The 25,539-nt window shown below is 37.9% G+C and overlaps 1 protein-coding gene across 1 annotated transcript; it reads right to left on the minus strand.

The window, feature by feature from the left end:
- Positions 1-232: 232 nt before the first annotated feature.
- On the minus strand, positions 233-24,471 carry LOC136263733 (NFX1-type zinc finger-containing protein 1-like). Its single transcript, XM_066058366.1, has 8 exons — positions 24,346-24,471; positions 19,332-19,429; positions 18,566-18,658; positions 18,410-18,512; positions 18,131-18,242; positions 17,254-17,431; positions 16,545-16,644; positions 233-5,800 (listed from the first exon to the last, which is right to left on the minus strand). Exons 2-8 carry the CDS (start codon positions 19,397-19,399, stop codon positions 356-358), a joined length of 6,099 nt encoding a protein of 2,032 aa, XP_065914438.1. The 5' UTR covers positions 19,400-19,429; positions 24,346-24,471; the 3' UTR covers positions 233-355.
- Between the last annotated feature and the right edge of the window lie 1,068 nt (positions 24,472-25,539).

Here is a 25,539-nt window from a genome sequence, read left to right on the forward strand (position 1 = left end):
AAAATATTAAAAGCATATATTTTGATGTTTTGGAAATTAAATTTATGGGTTAACATAGCTCTTATCAGTGCAGTACAAATAATCAGTATAGCAACTAGTGCATTATACAAGTGACACGCACAACATATTTTGTAATTGACTGCTGTGTTATCACAGTACATGTATAATTGATTTTTATTGTTGTAGTGGGTATAAATTAATGCCGCTTAGCTAAGTTATTTACTATACTTCATAAGTTTGTATTATAATTAGTCCACATAAAAAATATTATTACGCAACATTACTAAATCTAAGTTACACATAATAATAGTTTATAGCTACTCAAATGAAAAAATAGTTATGTACGTATACAAAACTAGCAGTGGGGGCAACTATCATATTTCAAATCGGTGTTAAATCCTTTCGGAATTCTAGGATTACAATAATAATGGTCTTTGGAACATTTCATCCACACACCTCTGGAGAACTTTGGCTTTTCAACTATCACATCTTCCACCTTAACTGGAAAGCAATATCCCAACACAGTCAATGTCTCCTTTTGTAGTCTTTCATAATACTCTCTGGTTTCCTTTTCAAACAATGCAGTCTGCTTGTAGGCTCCACAGGTTTTGAACAATCTCTTGTCCTCTGCCAGGTCATCTTTTGACTTACTATCTGGTGCCTTTAGTTCCAAGAGCATTACAATGGTAAGTAGGGTAAGTCGTCTGTGTTCACACAAGATATCTTGAACTTTTTGTACAGAAGGTCCACCTTCTTTAATATAATCTGCTAGCTGTAAAAATAAGGTGATAATTTCTTTAGACTCTTCATTACCAATAGATTTTAAATGAAAAATACAATTGTCTATACACTTTGCAATATGTTGCAAAAAATTTGCATAGGACTCATCTGCTTCTTTAGAATATCTAGGATCTTGAATTTGCAAAATGTGTTTGTTAACCACTTTGATAATTTGGTTAAATCTAAAACTGTGATACAAAACCTTACCACAGTTTTTAGCAGGGCAACGAATCAGCTTGATAACATCACTTTCCCTCACAGAGCTAGCCATCCACTTGTCAAACTGTTTTACTTCAAACAAGTGTCCACAGTCCAGCTGTATATACTTGTTTTCTTCTTTGTGTTTTGACTTGCACAATTTCTTGAATATCTCTTTCTGGCATATCTTACAAATGTTGGGACATGGTTCTCCACACACTCCAATACAATAATGACCACACTGAAGCAGTTTAGGACAATGCTGGTTACAAGGAGGCCGATCACAATCCTCTCCACACCTCTTAGTACATTTATAGTGTTGGCACTTCCACTCACAAGGTTTGAAACATGGCAAACAAGAATTCGAACAAGTGTTAGTACACTGGCGATGGGAACACCTCCTTTTACAAGGATCTTTGCAGACTGGGACACTAATACCAACACAATCTGTATGCAGTTGGTGACCACATGGTAAGGGAAAATCCATTGACTGCACACATGGTTTGTGCATTCTACCTTGATGGCATTCACCACACGTGCCATTACAATCATGTCCACATAGTAATTTAGTTGAACATGGTATGTTACATTGTGGTGGTAGTGGAATACTACAAGGAAGCTTTAATATGTGACCACATTGTGGGATAGTTCTGCTCACTAGAACCTGACAGGCTTTTTTCATTGCATCATGACATGACCCAATAAATTCGTGTCCACATTCTTTTCTTTTTGTCACCTTTTCAGTACAAATCATATCTGATGTTTGGTCTGAACACCTAACTGTAGCAAAATGTCCACAAGTTGGTATCAGCCTCTTCACTTTAGCATGACATTTTACATTAGAGATATCAACACTACATTTGGTAGTGACGCTGTGACCACACACTGGGTGAGGTTTCTTCATTTCAACATAGCATCTGTCTACACACTCTTCCCCGCAATAATTGGGACAAGTGTGTCCACATGGTAACCTCCTAGCACAAGGCTTTTCACATATAACTTTACAAGGATCTAGATGACAAGGAACCATTTGCTCATGACCACATTCAGGTAATGCTTTTGTCACAGGCTGCTCACATTTGGGTGCACTCACATGGCAAGGAACTTCCAATGTATGACCACATGAAAGCTTTTTGCTAACTAAAGCTTCACATGGCCCACAAGATTCAGAGCACAACTTATTACACTTGTGGCCTTGTGGGCATTTCTTTTCACAGGGAGCTTTGCAATTGAAGAGCAATGGGTGCATATGACATGGCACATTTTGAGAGTGATTACAAAGGGGAATAATTTTCAGTACTATTACCATGCAATTTGGACATGGCTCTTGACACAGTTTAACACAAGGATGTCCCTGGTCACATTTCTTAGGACAAGGTTTTTTACACAAATACTCTAGATGATCAGGGTCCTTAGGATGACAGTGCAGAGTACAAGCGTGACCACAGTCCAAGCGTGCATTACATTTCTGCTGACACCCACCATCTGGAACACTTAAGAAATCTCCACACTTTGAAATGACAGCTTTCTTATCTGGATGGGTACAGCAGTACAACTCCAAACCTGATCCAATCTTCCCTTGTTTCTCCATATATCCTACAATCTTGTCCCACAATTCTGAACATTCTCTTAACAGGCTGAAGTTCCCAAAACAATAAAAGCCTTTCTTAGCTCGTGATAAGGCAACACAGACGCGGTTTTCTATTTTCAAGAACCCAACACTTCCCCTAGTGTTACTACGTACCAATGACAGTATAATAATGTCATTCTCTTCACCTTGAAAATTGTCTACTACAGTAACTCTAACTCCTTCAAACTTTTCCTTAGGCATTAATGGCTTTAGTTTCAGTAACTGACCAGTGTATGTGGTCAATACAGTGATCTTACTGGGAGAATAACCTTGTTTGAGGAAATAGTCACATAGAGCAACTGCTAGTTTAGCTTCTTCCTCATTAGAATGACTCTTTAGATCAGTGTTCTCAGCTTCAGGATACTTGTGATCAAAGAAATACATACTGGTAGCAACCCCTCGGACATCCTCATACTTCAAGACAGATTCATGGTTTAGTAACCTGGGGTAAATGTACGGACAGACTAGCCCTGCAATCTCTGGTCTCATCCTGTGTTGAATCTCAAGTGTAGCATGAGGAATACCAGCTCTGATCAGTCGTTCAAAAAGAGAAATATCCAAATTATAGTCACGTGCGAGGTAATACTCATTGGGGTTAGGTCGAAGTTGCTTGTGATCTCCTATGAGAATTAACTGTTGAGTTGCAGCTGTAAGACAAGAAACAATGTGAGACTCCAACACTTCTGCTGCCTCTTCTACCACTACAATCTTGGGCTTCACCCTCTGAATAATATGTTGGTACTTTGCAGCTCCGGTTGTTGTCATCCCAATTATATGTGCAGATTCCAACAAATCTTGATCACATTCTTGACAAACTTCTTCACACATTTTAGTGTTTTCTGTATGCCGTAAAATATCTGCTTGGAGTTGTTCTTCAATTTTCTTGCTGTATTTTTTTACCCAATAAGAGTACAATTTCTTCCTCTCGTCAACAGACAACCTAAAGATATCTCTGATCTTGTCCACTCTATGTTTTGGAAAAGAATCTCTTACAATGAAATTTGAGTGTGTGTCGGCAAACCTGAGCCTTGTTGCTTCTTCTCCTAAAAATCTATCATTGAAAGCAATTTCTGCATCTTGCTGAATGTGAATGGAACCTGTTTGATTTGGTTGAATGGTTGCTGTCTTTCCTTTACCCCTTGCTTTGTTCTTTCCTTTGCCTCTAGATTGTTGTACAGTAAAACTTCTTTGTTGTTGTAACTCCAAATCCTTTCCTGATAACCAAATTTCGAGGGGGTTATATCCACCAACTGTCATGTAGTCATCTTCATTATCACCTTCATCATCATCATCACTGCTATTATAGTCTATGTATGAGGATCTCTGCCTCTTATTCATCTCAAAATCTTTCACTAGTTGGCTATAATGCAATGGTGAAATAAATTGCTTCAATTTGTAAAGTGATGGCGCACGTCTTCCTTGCATAATAGACAGGAAACCATCAAGTTGTTTAGCTTCCTTTGTCAAACCATTCCTAACTTTGTAGAAGTGTCGATGAGTATTGGACTTTCTAAACAAGTGGATAGAAAAATTTTTCACTGTTTCATTGGAACATCGTCCACCAATACGAACAATCTTGTAAGGTGAATTGATAGGATCTGTGGGATCACACTTCATGATGTCAATTATTTCATTTAAAAACTGATCCAGAGCATGATTAGTGAAACACACTACTAGAATTGGGGAAGAACGTATTGGATCCCACAAGCTTTTGTTGATTAACAATGCCTCCACAATTTTCACACCAATATAAGTCTTCCCAGTACCTGGGGGTCCTTGTATTACACAAATTTCCTTAGTAAAAGATAGCTTTAATGCTTCAACCTGAGATTTATCCAAATTACAAACACCATCTTTCAAATCATCCCACTTCTTTTCATTGGTAACATTAAATATAGCATTGTCACCAATAGCTTTCTGAAGGTCATAAACTGGAGGCATATACTTAAAAAGGCCATGATCATCCATGCCAATGTACAAAGGTGGATTGACTTCTTTACATTTGCTGTCAATTAAATACTTTTTAAATGGCATGGTACTTACTTCAGCAGTTTGCAAACTGTGCAACACATGGAAGTAAGTTTCGTAGTGAGCTTGTGATTCTATCATTGTGTAAAGGGTCTCCTTTTTGGCAGATAGTTTTAAAACTGAATCTCTTGACTCAACTCTAACAACAATTATCCCCTTCTTCACATCATCTACCTTTCGCTCAACTACTGTTGCAAACACTATAGAATTGAATTGATCATGGGAAAGGCACAGAAGTGAACCATATATCAACCTCTTGCCATGCTCCCAGTTGACATTCTTCAGATAAGTGACATCAAATTGTATTCTCACGAAAACTCCATTGTGGTTAACTTGGCAGCCAGTAAATTTTACATTGCGATACACTCTCACATCTTGTATATCACTACCTTTCAATCCCTCACGATAACCACATATCCCTCGACGAAGTGGAGCCATGAAATCTTCACGTAATAATCTGAACTGGGTGTCGTAATAATGGTCCCAGGAAGAGTAGCTACCTTCAATGATATTTTCTCTAAGTGGAGGACAGTGTGGGTGAATCAACTCACCAACTTTAGGCAATATTTGCTCTTCCCTGTAATCATATGTTTCATCAGTTATCTTAGTTTCAATTATATCATTTCTAAAAGATACCGAAGTACTAGTGCGCAAGGCATGACATACCTTCACCATGCTATCTACAGCACTTGCAATTGTTTCATCTGGACATTTTTCATCCACAATGGCCTTCAAAGCATCAAATGGAAGGATAAAGACAGCTGAAGATGGCAAAGCACTTAATAAGTGACCAAATAATATAGAGAGCTGCAAAATACTATGATCATCTGAAGTCTCCTGTACATACTTGAGAAGGCTCATATGAAACTGACAAGATCGCAGGTTTAAAATCTCAGCAAACACTATGTTCATATCAGTATCATTTGCTTTAAGTGATTTTACCAGTACACCAATCATGATTTTCATGTTGTCATTATTCCAGTCTTTCATGGACAAAATCTTTTGAAAGCTTTTAAGGTTATTCAACAGTTCTTGTGCAATTGTCTCAGGCTCATCCTTTTCAAGTTGAAGAAACTGTGACAGAGTTATACGACTAGACTGATAAAATGAACTTTCTCTTCTTCCATAGAAACCACTAAATGCACTGTTGGCTAGTTGAGATAGCTGTATAGAGACAAAACATTGCACATAACATAAATTGAATTACATAGTCAAATTATTACCAAACAGAGTAAACCCTAGATTATCTGCCCTTACTCATACTATCCTACCTGTACATTCTTCAAATAGGCACCTGATACTACAAATATGCATGCATGCTCTATTAGGATGGAACACCAATACCGTATGATACTGTAGATTCTGGTTGTTACATGTATCTAAAAAAAAGAGTGCAGCCCTCAAAAAGGCTATGGTGAAAAAAAATGTGAAATCCAAGGTGGCGGCCAAGAAATGGCTGTGATGGTAGGTTAATGGTAAAAATTTTAATAATGACAATTCAGGTGAATTTTTGAGGGCTGCACTCTTTTTTTACAGCTTAGCTGTTTTGGATTAGATTTCACTTTTTTTTGTATTTGTATACCCCAAAGCAGGCCTATGGCCAGCTTTGGGGCGTTTTAACCTATCTTTTTTCTCTTTACCACAGGAAGAAGAAAAAGATGAAGCAGATTTTAAATACTTTATCTAATTCTGATTTTATCAGTAAATGTACAAATTATATATATAATACATATGTTTATTACATGTCAATTATTCCCTATGGATATATAACTTGTTTGCAGCTGAACTCTCTACAGGGTGATTTGCTTGTAGATGAACTCTCTACAGGTGAATTATTTCTAGCTGATCTCTCTACAGGGTGAATTGTTTCTAGCTGATCACTCCTTTTTCTAGCCGATCTCTCTACAGGGTAACTTGTTTACACAGTAGCTGAACTCTCTACAGGGTGGTTTCTTGTAGCTGAACTCTCCACAGGGTGATTTGTTTCTATCTGATCTTTCTACAGGGTTACTTTGTCTGGCTTGTCTCTCTAAAGGGAGATTTGTTTTTGTAGCTGAACTCTCTACAAGTTACTGGTTTCTAGCTGATCTCTCTACAGGGTGACTTGTTTGTAGCTGAACTATCTGCAGGGTGATTTGTTTGTAGCTGAATTCTCTACAGGGTGATTTGTTTGTAGCTGAATTCTCTACAGGGTTACTTGTTTGTAGAACTCTCTACATGGTGGTTTCTTCGTAGCTGAACTCTCTACAAGATAACTTCTTCTAGTTGATCTTTCTACAGGGCGATTTATTTGTAGCTGAATTCTCCACAGGATGATTTGTTTACAGCTGATCTCTCTACATGGTGGTTTCTTTGTAGCTAAACTCTCTACAAAGTAACTTCTTCTAGCTGATCTCTCTGCAGGGTGACTTGTTTGTAGCTGAACTATCTGCAGGGTGATTTGGTTGTAGCTAAACTCTCTACAAGGTGATCCTTCTAGCTGATCTCTCTACAGGATGACTTGTTTCTAGCTGAAATGATCTGTATGCAGCTGAACTCTCTACAGGGTGATTTGATTGCAGCTGAACTCTCTACATGATGGTTTCTTTGTAGTTGAACTCTCTACAAGGTAACTTCTTCTATAGTACATTCACGTTGAGCTGAATCCTCAAAAACATTTAATAACTCATGGATGCAATTACACACGATCTTGAAATTTGGCTCATTTGTAGTACTGCTTGATCCGCTAAAAATATTTCAAAATCTTTTTGTTCAAATGTTTGACATAATATTTATAGCCAATCAAAATTTTCACAATACATTTCCTATGGGGAAGCCATATAAGTACAATGTCCATTACAGCCCTTTCCCGAGCTTGTAATGGAGCCAAACCATACGTGTCTGTTGTTGACACCTCTGCTGTTACCAATAATCATCTGGTTAGCTGAAATGTTAACTCGGTTGAGAAAAAATCCACTTTTAATTTTTAGCTGTTTTTCAAGATTCAGCTCAACGTGAACATACACTATAGCTGATCACTCTACAGGGTGATTTGTTTGTAGCTGAACTCTCTACAAGATGATTTGTTTCTAGCTGGTCTCTCTGTAGGGTAACTTGTTTGTAGCTGAACTCTCTACAGGATGGTTTCTTTGTAGCTGATCTCTCTACAGGGTGACTTGTTTCTAGCTGATCTCTCTACAGGGTGACTTGTTTCTAGCTGAACTCTCTACAGGTGATTTGTTTGCAGCTGAACTCTCTGTAGCTGAACTCTCTACAAGGTGACTTCTTCTGGTGATCTCTCTACAGGGTAATTTGTTTGTAGCTGAACTCTCTACAGTTGATTTGTGTGCAGCTGAACTCTTTACATGGTGGTTTCTTTGTAGCTGAACTCTCTACAAGGTGACCTCTTCTAACTGATCTCTCTACAGGGTGATTTGTTTCTAGCTGAACTATCTGCAGGGTGATTTGTTTGTAGCTGAACTCTCTACAAGGTGATCCTTCTAGCTGATCTCTCTACAGGATGACTTGTTTCTAGCTGAACTCTCTAAAGGGTGATCTATTCGTAGCTGAACTCTCTACTGGGTGATTTGTTTGCAGCTGAACTCTCTACATGATGGTTTCTTTGTAGCTGAACTTTCTACAAGGTAACTTCTTCTAGCTGAACTCTCTACAGGGTGATCTTTTCATAGCTGAACTCTCTACAGGGTGATTTGTTTGCAATTGAATTCTCTACATGATGATTTCTTTTTAGCTGAACTCTCTGCAAGGTGATTTCTTCTAGCTGATCTCTCTACTGGGTGACTTGTGTCTAGCTGAACTCTCTACAGGGTGATTTGTTTGTAGCTAAACTGTGTCTCTCTGCAAGGTTATTTCTTCTAGCTGATCTCTCTACAAAGTGACTTCTTCTAGCTGATCTCTTTACAAGGTGACTTCTTATAGCTGATCTCTCTACAGGGTGACTTGTGTCTAGCTGAACTCTCTACAGGGTGATTTGTTTATGGCTGAACTCTCTACAGGATGGTTTCTTTTGTAGCTGAACTCTCTGCAAGGTGATTCTTCTAGCTGATCTCTCTACAAGGTGACTTCTTCTAGCTGATCTTTCTACAGGGTGACTTGTGTCTAGCTGAACTCCAAAACAGGGTGATTTGTTTATGGCTGAACTCTCTACAGTATGGTTTCTTTTGTAGCTGAACTCTCTGCAAGGTGATTCTTCTAGCTGATCTCTCTACAAGGTGACTTCTTCTAGCTGATCTCTCTACTGGGTGACTTGTGTCTAGCTGAACTCTCTACAGGGTGATTTGTTTGCAGCTGAACTCTCTACAGGGTAATTTGTTTGTAGTTTAATTCTCTACAAAGTGACTTGTTTCTAGCTGATCTCTCTACAGGGTGATATGTTTGTAGCTGAACACTCAACAGGATGGTTTCTTGTAGCTGAACTCTTTGCAAGGTGATTTCTTCTAGCTGATTGCTGTACAGGGTTCTAGCTGATCTCTCTACCGGGTGACTTGTTTCAAGCTGAACTCCTTCTAGGGTGATTTGTTCATAGCTGAACTCTCTACAGGGTGATTTGGTTGTAGCTGAACTCTCTACAGGGTGACTTGTTTCTAGCTGAACTCTCTACAGTGTGATCTGTTGGTAGCTGAACTCTCTACAGAGTGACTTGTGTCTAGTTGAACTCTCTACAAGGTGATTTGTTTGTAGTTGAACACTCTACAGGGTGAATTGTTTGTAGCCAAACTCTCTGCAGGGTGATTTGTTTGCAGCTGAACTCTCTACAGGGTGATTTGTTTCTAGCTGAACTCTCTACAGGGTGATTTGTTTCTAGCTGAACTCTCTACAGGGTGATCAGTTTGCAGCTGAACTCTCTACAAGGTGGCTTCTTCTAGCTGATATCTCCACAGTGTGATTTGTTTGTAGCTGAACTCTATGCAGGTGATTTGTTTGTATCTGAGCTCTCTACAAGGTGACGTTTTCTAGCTGAGCTCTCTCTTGTTTCTAGCTGATCTCTCTACAGAGTAACTTGTTAGTAAAACGAACTCTTTACAGGGTGAATTTTGGTTGTTAAACTCTCTGCATGAAGACTTGTTTGTAGCAGAATTCTCTATAGAGTGAATTGTTTGTAGCTGGACTCTCTACAGGATGTATGACTTGTTGATAGCTCAACTCTCTTCAGTGTGACTTGCAATAATTACAGTGATATATTTGTAGCTGAACTGTCTACAGGGTGACTTGCTTGTAGCTGAACTGTCTACAATATTAATCGGTTGCTGTTGAACTCCCTATAGCATAACTTGCAATGTAATAATGAAGTAAATTATGTACTAGCTGAATGCTCTATTAGGGTGACTGTTCTATTAGAGTATCTCGATCTCGCATTTGCTACACAGAGTTGGCTTTGGAATCATAACTCAGTGGTTTGTAATCCGATTGTTCTGTACTACTGCAAGGACTTTCTACGATGACTATTCCAGCTACATACCAATTTTCAGCTCACTGCTCTAAGTGGTTTGCCTGGTAGGCGTGAAAATTATTGGTATTTTTATTTACGAATCTTGATCGCGCAATTGTTACACACTTTCGGTTTCATATCATATCTCCATGATCTTTATTTCGATTGCTTTCAAACCTCCAAAAGGCACTCCTACAATGGTTGATCTATCCACAAAACGATTTTCAATCATTCCATGGTTTACCCTGTAGGCATGACAACAAATTTATCTTGTTTTACGCTAATAATTGGTCATAAATCCTTAACCGTTTATCAGACTTGCACCAAATTTGATACTAGGATTCGCTTTTGGACTCCCTTTCTGTGTGCCAAATGTCAAGGCAATCGGAGTACGCATTTGCATTTTATAGCAATTTTTGCAAGTGTGTGAAAAGATGAAGAAAAAAACCGAAACTTTGGCTGCTCGTAACTCGGAAATGGCTTCAGCGATTTCCTTCAAATTAGGACGGTGGACTCCCCTAGCTGGTGGGCAACTCTGCAACAAATTTGGTTTCAATCGGATAAGGTATCACTAAGATACAAAGGTGTGAAAATGACGTTTTCTTTCTTCCTGTCAATATACCCACGGTGTGGCACCGACTTCTTGGGCCGCACGACACACTATCGTGTGCCTTGATCTGCTTAATAAACCTTGTCAAAACATCATGATCATTATGTCATATGCACTTGTGTTCGTACTCATGGACTCTTTAAGTTTGAAGAGTGTGATACATGAATAACGATATTGTGAAACTATTTGTGTGAAACAAGAAGTCCACAATTCGGATAATTGTTTTTGGTGTTGCTAGCTGGTCAGAGCCATGTTTCTCATGATGTGGTACTCCATTGAGAACAATGGAAGTAAAGTTACAGGACATACGTGGTATATATTAATTAATATAGAAAAGGTTTGAAAACATTAGATCCTCTCTGGATCTAAATTGGAGTAAAACTAGCACGGCGTGCTTGACAAGCTACTGTAGAGAATACTTCCTTTTTTCTCAACTTCAGCAGACCAAAGAACAGCTTGAGGCGAATGACTGCAATATGAAGGAGCATCAGTATCAACTACACGCACATCAAAAATGGCATCAACTTGGAGTTCCCAAACACCACGCACTCTTAAATCAGCAATCAAAGTTTCAGAGATGGAGTCATCAATAGTAGATTCACAAACAATAGGCTCCTTCTGAACTTGTTTCCATACCAAGGAGGACAAATCCCCAATAGCGTCCCAAACTTCACTGTGGCATAGGGAAACTAGACCACCAACATGGCAATCCAAAGCATGCTCTACCACAAAGAGTGCTTTATTGAACGAATAAAGCACTCGTTGTGGTGCAATAAAGCACTCTTTGTGGGCAATAAAACACAGTTGCCCATGTGCCCTAGTGCAGGCTAATAGCCCACAGCGCTCACGCCAGTACGACTAATTACCCAAGCCGGTGAAGGCTGATAGCCCTTGCTGTGCTGAGTGGTCAAACACCCCAGCCAACATGAGTGCTACCACTGGATTACTTTTATAGACATACCTAAATGCTTCAATGATGGGTGGGAGAAGGTAACGTTGCTGTTACGTTTGTTAATGTAAATGGACAAATCCTGGAGATATCACGGAAATACTTCACTATGTGTCACAATAGAATCGATTGTGGGTTTTAACCAAAACCTGCCAAAATATGCGATGAATGTCTACCATGCCAAACTATGGTGAACTACACGTGAGTCACTTTGTTAAACTAGTTTGTGTGTGTTCAGGCTGCTAATAATTCATGCAACTTGTGTTAATTGCGAGTCCTAGTGTATGGTGGAGCTATACAGCTAGAAAGTTCCATAAATCATTTAAAGCATTGCCACGAGCACTAACATATACATATAAAATATATATTGTATTGTTCATTTGCCATCCTTCTTGACCTCTTCTTGTACTGGTATCTCCACCAACCCATGCAGTGGTTAAGGATTTGGGTGCACAGTATGGAGGTCCTTGGTTCGAATTAATGCTGGTAAGTTTATTTCAACACTTTTCATGCATTATTAAACCAGGCATGTGCCCACAGCCGGCCAAATCTGAAATTGTTTTCCGAAAAGTGTGTGTGTTTGTATGTATGTATGTATGCATGTATGCATGTATGCATGTATGCATGTATGCATGTATGCATGTATGCATGTATGCATGTATGCATGTATGCATGTATGCATGTATGCATGTATGCATGTATGCATGTATGCATGTATGCATGTATGCATGTATGCATGTATGCATGTATGCATGTATGCATGTATGCATGTATGCATGTATGCATGTATGCATGTATGCATGTATGCATGTATGCATGTATGTATGTATGTATGTATGTATGTATGTATGTATGCATGTATGCATGCATGTATGTATGTATGTATGTATGTATGTATGTACGTACGTATGTATGTTTGTTTGTATATTTGTGTGTCTTTCCGCACCCATGTGAGCAAAACTTTGTTTGCTAAAAACAGCCTTAATGTGATAAATAAAGGCCATATAGAGCCTATATTAAACTTCTGGGCAGGTAAGCTTTGGTTTAAGACAGTTAATACGTGCTGGTTTGAAATACGGGTGAAACCAGTTTATAAGGATGCAGTGAAGGTCTTTCCCAATGGACCCTGCGGACGTCAAACAGCCGAAAAACAATACAGATGGAAATTCCTTCGAGTTGAAAAGAAAAGGGGGTGTGCCCATACATATACGAACAAAAATGAAGAGCAGCTTTGAGGCTTTGCCTGGAGAATTTGAGTAAGAAAATGTTTATAAAACAGTTAAGAAGATACTTCTGTGCATTATTAATGGGTTAAAGAGTTTTATTCCAGGTATGCCTCCTTGGCAGTGCTTAGCAACATAATTACAGAATTATGAAATATTTCATTAAGTATGAAATACAAATTACTATGATTCAATTGTGTATGTAGCAATAAAGCAAAACCCAATATAAATATTAGTTTAGTACACTGTTAATTAATTCCAGTTAGGTTTGTTTGCTGCTTGGCACCTGGTTTTTAGAAGTAGCACAACATCAACTTGTTTTCTATCCCACGATGACTGTTCTATTAAAGTATCTCAACCCTATATTATTTTCAGTTGTTTGGTTTGCCTTGTATGTAACTCTATAGCTGTCAATATGATTGATTTCACCACAAAGGGTTTGAGCTACTGTACAATGGTCACCTAAAGTCATACCAATTGTTAGTTATTCGTATAAGCGGTTTACGTTGTAGACATGACAAAATTCAGCGCTTGTAATACAAATAATTGTCCACTATTTATCAGATTGCACCAAACTTGGTACATGATTTTGCCGCAATATATGTTTTTAACATGCACCAAAGAAGTTTTGCAAAAAAAATCAAGCTGAACTTTGAGGGCTCATATACACCTGTAGTATTTCACAAGGAAATCTTGCTCAAGTTTGGTATGTGAGATACTGAAGGTGGAGGCATTTTCAGTAAAAAACTGATTCCAATTGGAAAAGGGACACGGAACTGAAAATTGTGTTTCTTTCTTCCTGTAAATGTACTTGTGGTGTGACATGCCAACTTTCTTAGCCGCATGACACATGGTATACGGCACACTACTATGTGTCTTTATTTTATGCATCACCCTGTTACCATTAAATTGTGCACTTATGTATATACAGTACTGCAATCATAGATATGCCACTTTTATAGGGATTGGAAATAGTGTCACATGCCAGAAACGGGTTTCGAACGTGGTTGTGGTTGTTAGGATTTTAGATTTATTGGCCATTGATGGAGTTTTGCAGGCTTATTGAGAGGAATTAGAATCTGTGAACGAAGTGTGCTACTAGCTTTGTGTAACTGCTTGAGCATTAGATTAAGGCTTGAAAGACCAGTATCTTTACTACACAGCAACTGTTTTATAAGAACAAAATGTGATGGTATAGCTAACAACACTGAGCAAAGTTGTAACTAAGAAAATTTAAACTAGGGGTGTAATATGCAAACCATTTTATCAAATTCCATTGATAAAAGGTATCATTGATACCAGAAGGTGTGTACAGAGGCTACAGGAACAGAAATGTACAAGCAATACCAAAACAGTATGTTATGACCAGTTTATTTTGTAGAAAAAACTGGTCAATAGCTTCCATCAAAGCACGGCTTGGCTCAACATAGCCATATATAGTAAGGAATGGTATTAAAATTTCCAAAGAGTATATAGCATGACACACTGCTAATCTGATCAATGCCTTTGAAATTTAACACAATGTTCTAATTTTACAATTACTAATTCCCAAAGACATGAAATACTGCATAAACAAAATTTGACTTGGCAAGTTTGCTTATCGTCTCTTTTCTAGTCTCCTGCAGCCATTAAATCAATTCACCACAAGAAAGTCATTTGATAATGTTGGTGGTATTGATACGTTTGTAATATGACTCCAACATATGTATGTATGCACTAATGAAGAAAATTATTCAGTCACTTAACCTGATCGTGATTCAAGGTACTTTTCTTAGCTGTGTGCTATTACAGCTATACCATGGGTCATAAGTAAGTAGATATAATAAAGCATACATGCTTTTATACTATCACAAGTACAGAAAAAAAATTGGAATTTTCAACTAGAGTAGGGACCATAGTACATTGATAAAAGTACTGAAACAAGTTGGAGTAGTCCATGATATTAAATCACAGTAAAACAATAAGAGGTATTATATCCCTACTGTGCTCAAGATACCATAACGGAAATGCACAATAGGGATACAACACTTCTTGTTGTTTCACTGTGATTTAATATCAAGGACTACTCCAACTTGTTTCAGTACTTTTTATCGATGTACTATGGTCCCTACTCTAGTTGAAAATTCCAATTTTTTTCTGTACTTGTTTGTTAACTTTTTTGTAAATAATCAGCTATTACGACAGGTGAACCCACATATACCGTATCTGAAATGGCACCGCATGCTCCAGCTATATCAATTATTTTCTGAAAAGTGAACTCATCCATTGAGCTTCATTATCAGCTATGTTCAACTGGTTACACAGCAGTACGAATCAAGAGCTGTTCAAAAAGCACCTCTGCAATCAAAGTAGCCACAGTGAAAAATACAGACAATTTCCATTATGAAGGGAAGTCATCATGTGCTACCACCAAATTGGCACTTTTCGCTGTCAGCAAAGATGAATGGGACACAAAGGAGGATACTGGTAAGTCCATAAAGAATGCATTGTACGTACTGCGGTATGTTAAAAGGCACCTGTCGGGCTGAAGCAACGTTGAAAAGTGAAAAAATCAAGTCCGTAGTCTTAACCATTATTGAGTTACGCTTGTCTGAAGGCATCAGTCAGTCAGTTACTTAGTCAGCCAGTCAGTAGAAAATTCCGTTACATTTTTTTTAAACTCACTAGCAACTTGTTGAAGGCGTTTCGGGTCAATCTGAAAGCTTGTTTAGGCTTAGTTTTACCTAACCAATACTGCTTCATCGTTGTCTGGGGAAATTGAGGCTGGTTTTTGGGTGATGTTATTTCGTGGACCATGCCTACTCCTTTGTGGTCCCTACTATACAGTATTATTGTACTGTATGATAGCACGTATAAAGAAGTGGCATAAATTTCATGGAAATAATTTCATGAATTTACACTGGTCTCAATTATGTTTGCATGCTTGTATATACCGTATAACGGAAATGATTTGCGGAAGAAAACATTCGTGAATGATCTACTATTTCCCCATTCACGAGAAAACGTTCGCGATTTATTGATAATGAGCGCTGATGATAGGCACGGCACCTTGGGGGCAGACTAAAACCGAGGCTAAGACATGCCATTCCAGTACAGTGAATCACTGGGCTGCAATTATTTTTACCCCATTTAGTAGCACTGATTTTTCCACTGTCACTGAACCTTGCATCTCTGCTTGAATCCGCACATGCCACGGTCCTGTGCCTCACTGGCTATACTGTCACACATATATGGCAGTTTAGCAAGTAGCAAGGTGAGTAGCTACCCGGTTATGCACTCGTTACATGAATGTTACATCCATGAAAAAAACTTTTTTAATTATAGGAAAAATTTTGCAAGAAAACATTTACGAATTCACCTAAAATCGTGAAATTCGCGAATGTTTTCTTCCATGAATCATTCCCGTTATACGGTATAAGGTTTCTGATTATAATGACATAGCAAAGAATATATATAGCACATATGCTGGAGCCATATATAGTAAGGCATTCAAATTCCAAAAGAAGATAATCTTTATTATCCTAAACAAACAATGATAGTCTATACACAAAGAACTGCAAGTATAGAGAGATGTTAGTCTTTTAATGGTCCTACATGCCTCGTACCCAACTAGTGACATCAATTGTATAGGTAGTACTACATACAGGATGTGTGACACTGTTCCCAATCCCTATACATCTATACTACACTGTACTGACCTTAAATATTCTGGGTCTGGGTGTAATGGACTGGGAGAAATTCATCACTTGCTCACTAATGACGGTGCATAACAGCAATACTTGGCAGTCAGATAATCTCCTATATAATGAAAATATGTACAATTCAGCTAAACAACCAGTTAAACATATACACAAAATATTCCTATTAACCTCTAATGGAAATTTAGCTTATACCGAGCTATTAAATTGGTAAAATTCAGGATGGTACAAAAGCTCTATCCATGCATTTACATTTCGAAATGGTTTTCTTGAAATCCCAAAAGATCTTTCTTGTAGTGGTATTAACTGCAGTTTTATGTAGAAAACCTCATAGGCCGGATTTGTGGACTACACAACACTCACATTTTCTTTCTTTCTGTTAGAGTACCTGACTGCTCTATTAGAGTATTTTGCATGTTTGATTTTTTCAGTTCATAATTTCAAAAAAGAAGTACAAATCTAATAGTAAATCACAACTACACATTTGATAGTAATTCTCCAAGCATTGAATAAAGTTCAACTTTCAAATGTGTACATTCTAGTAGAGTACCTGAAGCTGCTCTGTACGTACACAATGTACTGCTGTTCACATTGATGATATGCTAACTACAATACGTATATCCTACACATTTCCACACGTAAATGGCACCAGAACACAATAGGTGTACATACTGTTTATACAGTACATCACACATGATCAAACACATACATTTTTATTGTCAAGGTGTTGTCCCGAGATTGTTGAGAGTCAAGGAGCACATCACCACTATCCAAGACACACAGAGTGATATTCTTTGGATTAAATATGAACAACTTTGTCATCCAGTGGATCACCCCATCTGGTGTACCAACGATGATGTGACTTTTAGCTGCATTGTCCCTTGTCACTACAAGTACAACACATTGTTAATTCTATTACAACATATCAAAAAGATTAACAAACTAACTGCACACATCGGAAGATGCAAATAAAAACTGAACAAGTGTACCATATATCAGTATTAGTATCAGTGGTGATACTAATACAATTATTGATAATACTCTATGTGGTGAAGCATATACCAGAGGTGGGTGGCAATTCAGTAAATTCATTGCTTCAGCACTTAAGTATAAGTTCAATGCCTTGTTTCTATTGGGACTTAACAATAACATAAGCTAGATGACTGGATTATGCAAAACCACTCCAAATCACACACTACACACGGACCACGTAACACCACCACTGAGTAGTTGTGGTAACTGGCTATCACTTTTAAGTCTCATCACTCCTACATGTGGTTGGTTTTGTGAGTCATGCTGGCTCTAGTTTTATAAGACTAGATGGCACATACATAAATGTAAATACTGATTTTACTCAGCTAGGTGATCCAGTTACAATGGCCTGAAACCTTTGATAAAACTACTCACGAATGGCTTCTTACGTAAACACATCAAGTAATATATGACTGAAAAGGAGAGCTCCTCGGTGATAACAACAATAATGAGGAAAGGGAGTGATAGTCTCAGAGGAACAGAAAAACAACAGTAGCACACAATGTATATGATAGACTACAAAATAGCTTTCATCACACAGTACACAGTAGTACCTCTCTCTCCACTTATAGCTAAAGAAATCTCAATTTTTGAAAATTTTGCTATTTGCTGCACAGTCTCCATAGTGTGGCTTGCACTATCAGCACTTGGTGATAACACAACAACCTGAAATGTTAATATACTAGTCATGAGTGTACCATAATAGACAGACTGTAATACTATAGTGTACTACAGAAAGTCTAGTCACAATAATGCCACTAATGCTACATTAGGAATACACACACTACAACTACATACATACACAGATATGTACACACCAATACATATTGTACCTGTGGATACTTCTTGCTGACGTCTATTTTGTTTAGTAGAGCAACTAAGGATGTGACTGTCTTTCCACTTTGTTTCTTACTCTGCACAATACAATTTTGACTCCTGAAATGAAAACATCAAGTGAAAGAGTCACATGTATAACATGTACTACTTACTTGTTTGTCAGTAAAAAAGGTAACACCTCCTTTTGAAGATGATTCAAAGCAGTAAATCCCATGTTACTAACCCCTCTGTAAATTGCTGGATCCCTAAAACCATAGTGATTGTAATTTCAAACAATAATGTATATGTGTCTGTTGATGTCAAATGTGTATTCTATCACACAATGATCATAAGAGGCCCCATTGAAGTCACTTTGATAACAACAAATTTAATAAAAGTTTAAAGAGCAGTATGTAGAAATTATGCTCAACCACTGGATGGCTTTGAAACTGGTAGTTCAGCTGCGCGACTAAAGTAACATTAGTTGGACATGCATGTGGTCTCTGGGTTAACCATATTGCATATATGTATACCCTAGCTCCTGTATTACTCCGCATCAGTGGATACAATATAGATGGTCCATGATTTGGCACCCAAAATCAACATACGTACATGTACATATACATATTTTATGGATTTTTTTCAGGTGGTCACTTATCCAGAGACACACTGGCCTCGAGGTGTGCTGGCTAACTGAAAAGAATAGTGGATGGCACAATTTTATGCATACAGGAATTTAGATGCCCCATCATCTCATCTAACAGTTGACAGGTCACCGTGCATAGTTTAAAGCTGGTGGGCTAACAATAGAACATATGGTAGCTGCTACTGAGCCATACAGATGAATTACTACCTGTGTACCTACTGTACATGCATACAAAACATTAGAGGGGTAGCCATTGCATACATATGTATATACGTATACTACACATGACTCACAAATTCAAACTATCAAAACTCATCATGCCTTGGCTTCCAGCACAATCCTTGGTATCTTTACTAGCCATTCTGTAAACCAGAGTAACTCAGTTGTTCATCTGTTGAATACACAATATATGTATAGCCATATCTATGCTACACACACGCACGTACCCACACACACACACACACACACACACACACACACACACACACACACACACACACACACACACACACACACACACACACACACACACACACACACACACACACACACACACACACACACACATTGTATTTGCTTATACATATGCATGTGCACCTTAAGTGATGGAAACTCGTCACTTGTTTACAACCCCACCCCACTTGGAAGAGCTTGTAAATGTAGCTTTTTTTGGAAACACAATACAGTGAAATTTGTTGCTAAGACTCTTGACATTCATACCAGACTTTACAAACGGTCAAACAGAAAACTGTAACAGCCAACAGCATCATTTAACTGACTGAAATACTTCATAAATGCAACTCCTTTAGGCACTTGCCTAGGGAGCAAGCTGTCTGGGAGTAGGTCACCAAGACTTTCTTTTTGTGTTCAATGGAGTTGTAGTGCCAAGACCCAGACCCCGTGTATTTCAAGGCTTGAACCCTTTTCATAAGCTCTTAATGGGAAAATAATAATTATAGCACACTACAACTTCTCAATTACAGTAACAGTACTTATGTCAGTATACCTGTTTGGTATTAGGGGAATGCACAGAATGCAGTAAAGGAGTTTACCGCAGTTAATTCAAAAGGCACAGATATATTACTGTAACAATATTATATGGACTTGTAGGTATTACTTGCACTAAAAATACCACACCACCTTAAAAGTACCATATGTTAGTACTGTAATTACAAGAAATTGGTTGAATAACTTTACATGTTGTATCAGATAGCCACACACTATTATGTAACAGAGAATTCCAGACCACGTACAGGTTTCCCATCAGTAAAGTTTCTTGATGGAGTACTTCAGTATACATGATACTGCACATACCAAAGATTCACAAAGTTCAAGCAACTACGTAAGTGTTTTCTGTCTGTAAGTTGATCTGTTGTGATTAAATTAACAAGTTAACATTGGTAACATGTGACTACAGCTATAGTATGTAGCTAGCTACTCAACTTAGATGTAGATACATTTCTTGTGCTCTCATATATACTATCGTGAGCTTGTCAAATACACTTTTAAGCCATCCACTACTATGCACATTACTCTGTACAACAATATGCAGCACAGACAAAGGTTTCCTTACACAATGATAGTTCGTAATTTTAGAATTCAAGTGATGCAGCCACTAAAGTTCTCCTCTCCTGGTGTTTGTAAAACAGGTGATCACAGAAATATTAATAAGAACAATCAAAGTAAGCTTGGGAATGTTGTAATCCAACCCTGGAAAATCTAGTGATGACATCTACCAGATCAACAAGGCTACCAGAGGAGTGTCAGGTGACTACTGGATCCAAACAACTAGTTTATTGTGATATGTATGTAACTAGAGTGTGGTGGTACCAAGAGAATGGATGTGAGTGGCTAACTTTAGTACTGGCTCAGGAGATAACTGTCCTACAGGATGGACTAAGATCACTACTCCTACCTCTAACCCAGTATTGATGCGTGTCACTCACCAAATAATGCTGCTGGCTGCTACCTAACATCCTTTTCTGTGTCTGGAGTGAAGTATTACAAAATTTGTGGCATGGCAAGGGGTTACCAAAAAGCTATTACAGATGCTTTTCAGCCAATCTTCAACAACCAATTAAAGAAAGGTATTAGTGGCACATAGATGAATTGTCCATTACTACTGGAGAATTTCAGTGACATGTGTGGACACATGCTTCAGGCTACACTGATACTGGTAATACTGAAATATCATCTTGTCCTTGTGCTGCTTTTCCATGCAGGACATGATTCTCCCTCCTTTGTAGGTAACAACTATTATTGTGAGTCTGGCAACCCTGAGACATATGGGACTGAAACATACACTAATGACCCTCTCTGGGATGGTGAAGGTTGTGTTGGTGCTAACAACAACTGTTATACCAGCCATGGAATGCCATGGTTTATACGACAATTTCCAGTTAGTCAACAAGAAGACATTGAAGTAAGGATTTGCACTGATCAAGACTACGGCAATGAAGCAGTTTTGATTGATCAATTGCAACTTTATGTGCAGTAACTATTAACTACACACCATCATTGTTGCCCAACATGCCACAGTGCAATTAATGTACATTAAAGTTAGAACACTGATATAGTGAAACCTCACCACTTTGTTAAAGTGGCAACCTTCCTAAGATGTTCTTTAAAGCCTCATTAATACTACCTATCATTTTAGCCATATTATTATCCCATATAGATGGCACTGCTAATGGCATTGTTTAGTTTGCTCAAAATAAAACTCATAGAATTATCAGTCACTATGTTTACAACTATGTATTAAAATCCTTTAAAATGCACTGATATTTTCAATTGTCTATAAACGTTGTGAAATCTGTTATACACTGTATCGTGTGATGATCAGAATTTCATGCAAAATATGGTGTGCACATTTTTATATATCCAGGCATGCATGTACCCATAGCCCACCTAAGGTCAGCTGTGAGAGGGATCATAAGTATTTCTGTCTTGGAGCCTTGTGCTTTCAGGTGAGTACTAAACTATTAGTATAGCTGAACAACAGAATGTTTAACAATGGCTATTATGAATCTTGTGCAGACTGGCTAATCAAATTTGAAATACTGCTACACAATCACTAAATAGTTATCCTAATTAATAAAGCAAACCAAATATCCATTCATATCTATTATTGACACATTACATAAACTGGTATATGGAGTAAACACCAAGGAGCAAAACACATGCTACGCAAGTGCATGATTGAGAGTATATTGTCTCAATAGTTCTATATAAGGTTACGGACTGCAAAATCCGTAACCTTATTAAGGAATGATTATACAATGCAGCGAATTAAACAGCCTATAATATCAGAGCAGTTTACTCTTAGAGTTAGCCGTACAATAGAGTTAGTGAATTCATTATGTTTATATACTCCAGGAAAAGGTTTCTATTCTAACCACATCGATGATAAATCTAAATCTGTGGGTCAGTGTTTCAGGATGCCACAAGCTAATTACTATATGCCTTTGCAAATATTGTTTCTGTACAGTGCAAAACCGGAATGATCTACTGACGCCAGCTAATTGACTCTGGTATGCTCTGTGAATTAATTTACATTTGTGTTCCTCTCTGGTCCCATTGTTGTCTAGTTCCCTGTTTTTTGGTAAAGAAAATAAAGTTTAATTACCGTAGACTCCAGTTATTAAGCGCAATGCGCTTATAATTTTCAGAGGAATTATTTGATAAATACACTACACTTGTTAAGCTCATGTGCTTATAATAAGTGATTGTAATGGGTTTGTGCTAGGATCATGCCCACCACATTTTCTAGCGACTTAGTTACCAGCGTTCAGTCAAATAGTTTACTTCAGTCGAAGAAACAATAGTCCTGAAAAGTCAAGTGCAGTTATCATTAATATTGGTGATGGTATCTGTAAGACACGTGCCTGTCAAAACATCAAGTGTACTGTGATGCTCCTGGCTTGTTCTATTGGTATTTTACTACCATTCAACATAGTACTAGCTTGCAGGAGTGATTTCAACTATTTGTGCTTAACAGGAAGTGTTTAGCACAAGTATTCCATATGCGCTTAACAAACAATATGCACTTAATAACCATATGCACCTAATAACCAAAGTTTACGGTATTGTATTTATAAAAATTTATTGTAAATAATGGGACTCTCATACAAAATTTTGGTTGTAGTACAGTGGCTATTGGAGTGACACCTTTCAACCCTGTAAAAAACATGTTATAATTATTGAGGGGTAGCTAACGAGCCCCCAAAACTATAATATGCAACCACAGTCAAAGTGAAAGGTCAATACACAAAGCCGATTTTACACAATGGACAATTCAAGCTGTTTTCCCAGCACGGTCAAAGTTCTGCGAGTAAGTAGTGCATACAGTGAAAATAAATGGAACCAATGTACAAGATATATTATCGTTGAAAGCAAGGGGTCCGCAACTTGGAAAAACCCTGTACAAGATTTCAAATCTTTAACTTTTCCCAAGATTTCAAAGAATTTGATTGCAAGATTTCACAAAACGCTTGTGGTATCCAGAATTACATCTCACGAGATACTTATTATCCAGAAATGTACGGAAACTTTTGCAACAGAAACTTTTGCAACAGAAACTTTTACAACTGAAGATTTCAGATTTCAAAATCTCTGGAAACCATACAAGAGTTCCAGACCAATGTAAGGCGTAGCACATATAATGCTGAATATACGAAAGTAGCTACGCATATGTAAATCTACGGAATATTACAGCAAGTTCACAGAAATTTCAGATTTAACAATCAGCTAAGATGTGAGATTTTAACAAGATTTCAAAGAAGTTGTGGATCGCTCGGTTAAAAGTCAATGGTCACAATTTGAAACCAATTTTGACCGGCTTTGACTGTGGTCACAGATTGTAGTACAGTGCCTATTGGAATCACACACCCTTGATTTAGTCGCCTTAATGCTAATGATTCGCTTTATACATTGAGCCCCACCCTTAATTAAGTTTGTCTAATTCAAGTTTCAGAAAAGCACAACATATAGCCATCCAGGTATTATATATGCACGACTTTTTCAGTGATTTGGCTGTCCATGTGCCGGAAAGTCACACTGATATCGACAACTGAAAGCGAGGCAAAACATAGGGTAAAACTGAGATTACACCGTCACGGGAGGCTTGGGTGCAGTAAAATATCGACGTATTAGGTTGGGGAGAATCGAGCCCACTACTGATTCAATTTCTGCGCTGTTTAAGCTAAGCACAGCCTCAAACACCACGCCGGAGATAGAGTACACGCAGTTCTTTGATTCAAATGTCGGGAGGTAAACGTATCAACAAAGACACTGACATCATTGACTCACTTCTAGAATCTCCTATTGACAAGTCGCCACTTAGTCTTATGTCAGCTTATTTGTTCACCCTTTTTAATGCTTGCCCTTTATTATCACCCAATGGATGCAATTCCGTAAACGAGTAGGAAATTTCCGTTTATGCTACACTTCGTCACGTGGTTCACTGATCATTGAGGTATATAGCCCTCTGTTGATTCATCTATCGGCTAAAAACTGGACACAAAAAATTTGGCCCGGCACATTATTCCAGTTGAATGATGCCATTCTCTCAGTCCGGCTGTACCAGTTTGGTTAAAATTTGACAAAAGGGAAGGGCATTTTTCTCCACACAAACCAATACAAGAATGACCACACCTTAATCACTTGCTGATCACAATTAGGATGATCACACATTTCCGGCACCACTGACACTTTTTGGAACACTTCAAATGTTTGGCTATACACTTCTATTGACAATTTTTCCATATAGCTATGATCCACCATGCACACTTCTTAATGCACTTGCCACGAGATTACAGTACACTGTAGTTTTCACAAGTTGGCACAAGATTCATTGGTGCAAGGAAAACCACAGCTGTGATCACGGGGTAAAGTACGATCACACAGAGACTTGCATGAAGTGTAGCTAAAACCTTCCCTTGTGACATTCGAAAAAAGATATATCTAAGTATATGCACACTCAGATATACTGGTGGCCCAGACACATGTAAACTGGCATCCACAGGAATGTGTTACCTTGCATTGCATATGTGACATGTAATTACAAAGCGTAGGTAATTAACTAGCTATGTCCAAGAGTTTCACATTTCTCAGTACATGCATGACACAAAAGAAGTGTTCTGGTACATGAACAAGATTGAGATCATGAGACACCTCGTGCCACACAATCTGTAAGCATTCATCTTCTGGTACTTGACTACCAGTATCATATATGTGACCGAATTTTTGGAAAATCACCCTATATGGTTGTACCTAGACTTTTGAAAAGTAGCTAGCATGGTGCTGTTAATAGCAGAAAACACTTTCTAAAATTTTATTGTAATTCAAGGTATCTATGGTTTATTCTACACTGAAATAGGTAGGAAGTTAACTTTTAATGCTGCATTTCAGAAATAAATAATTAATGTGTTGAATGCGCCCATATAAGGGTGGTTTTCCAAAATTTGTGATCAATCGCATAATTATTACAAAGTTTTCTTCTTG

The sequence above is a fragment of the Dysidea avara genome, chromosome 8 (assembly GCF_963678975.1).
Source record: "Dysidea avara chromosome 8, odDysAvar1.4, whole genome shotgun sequence".
NCBI classification, from domain to species: domain Eukaryota; kingdom Metazoa; phylum Porifera; class Demospongiae; order Dictyoceratida; family Dysideidae; genus Dysidea; species Dysidea avara.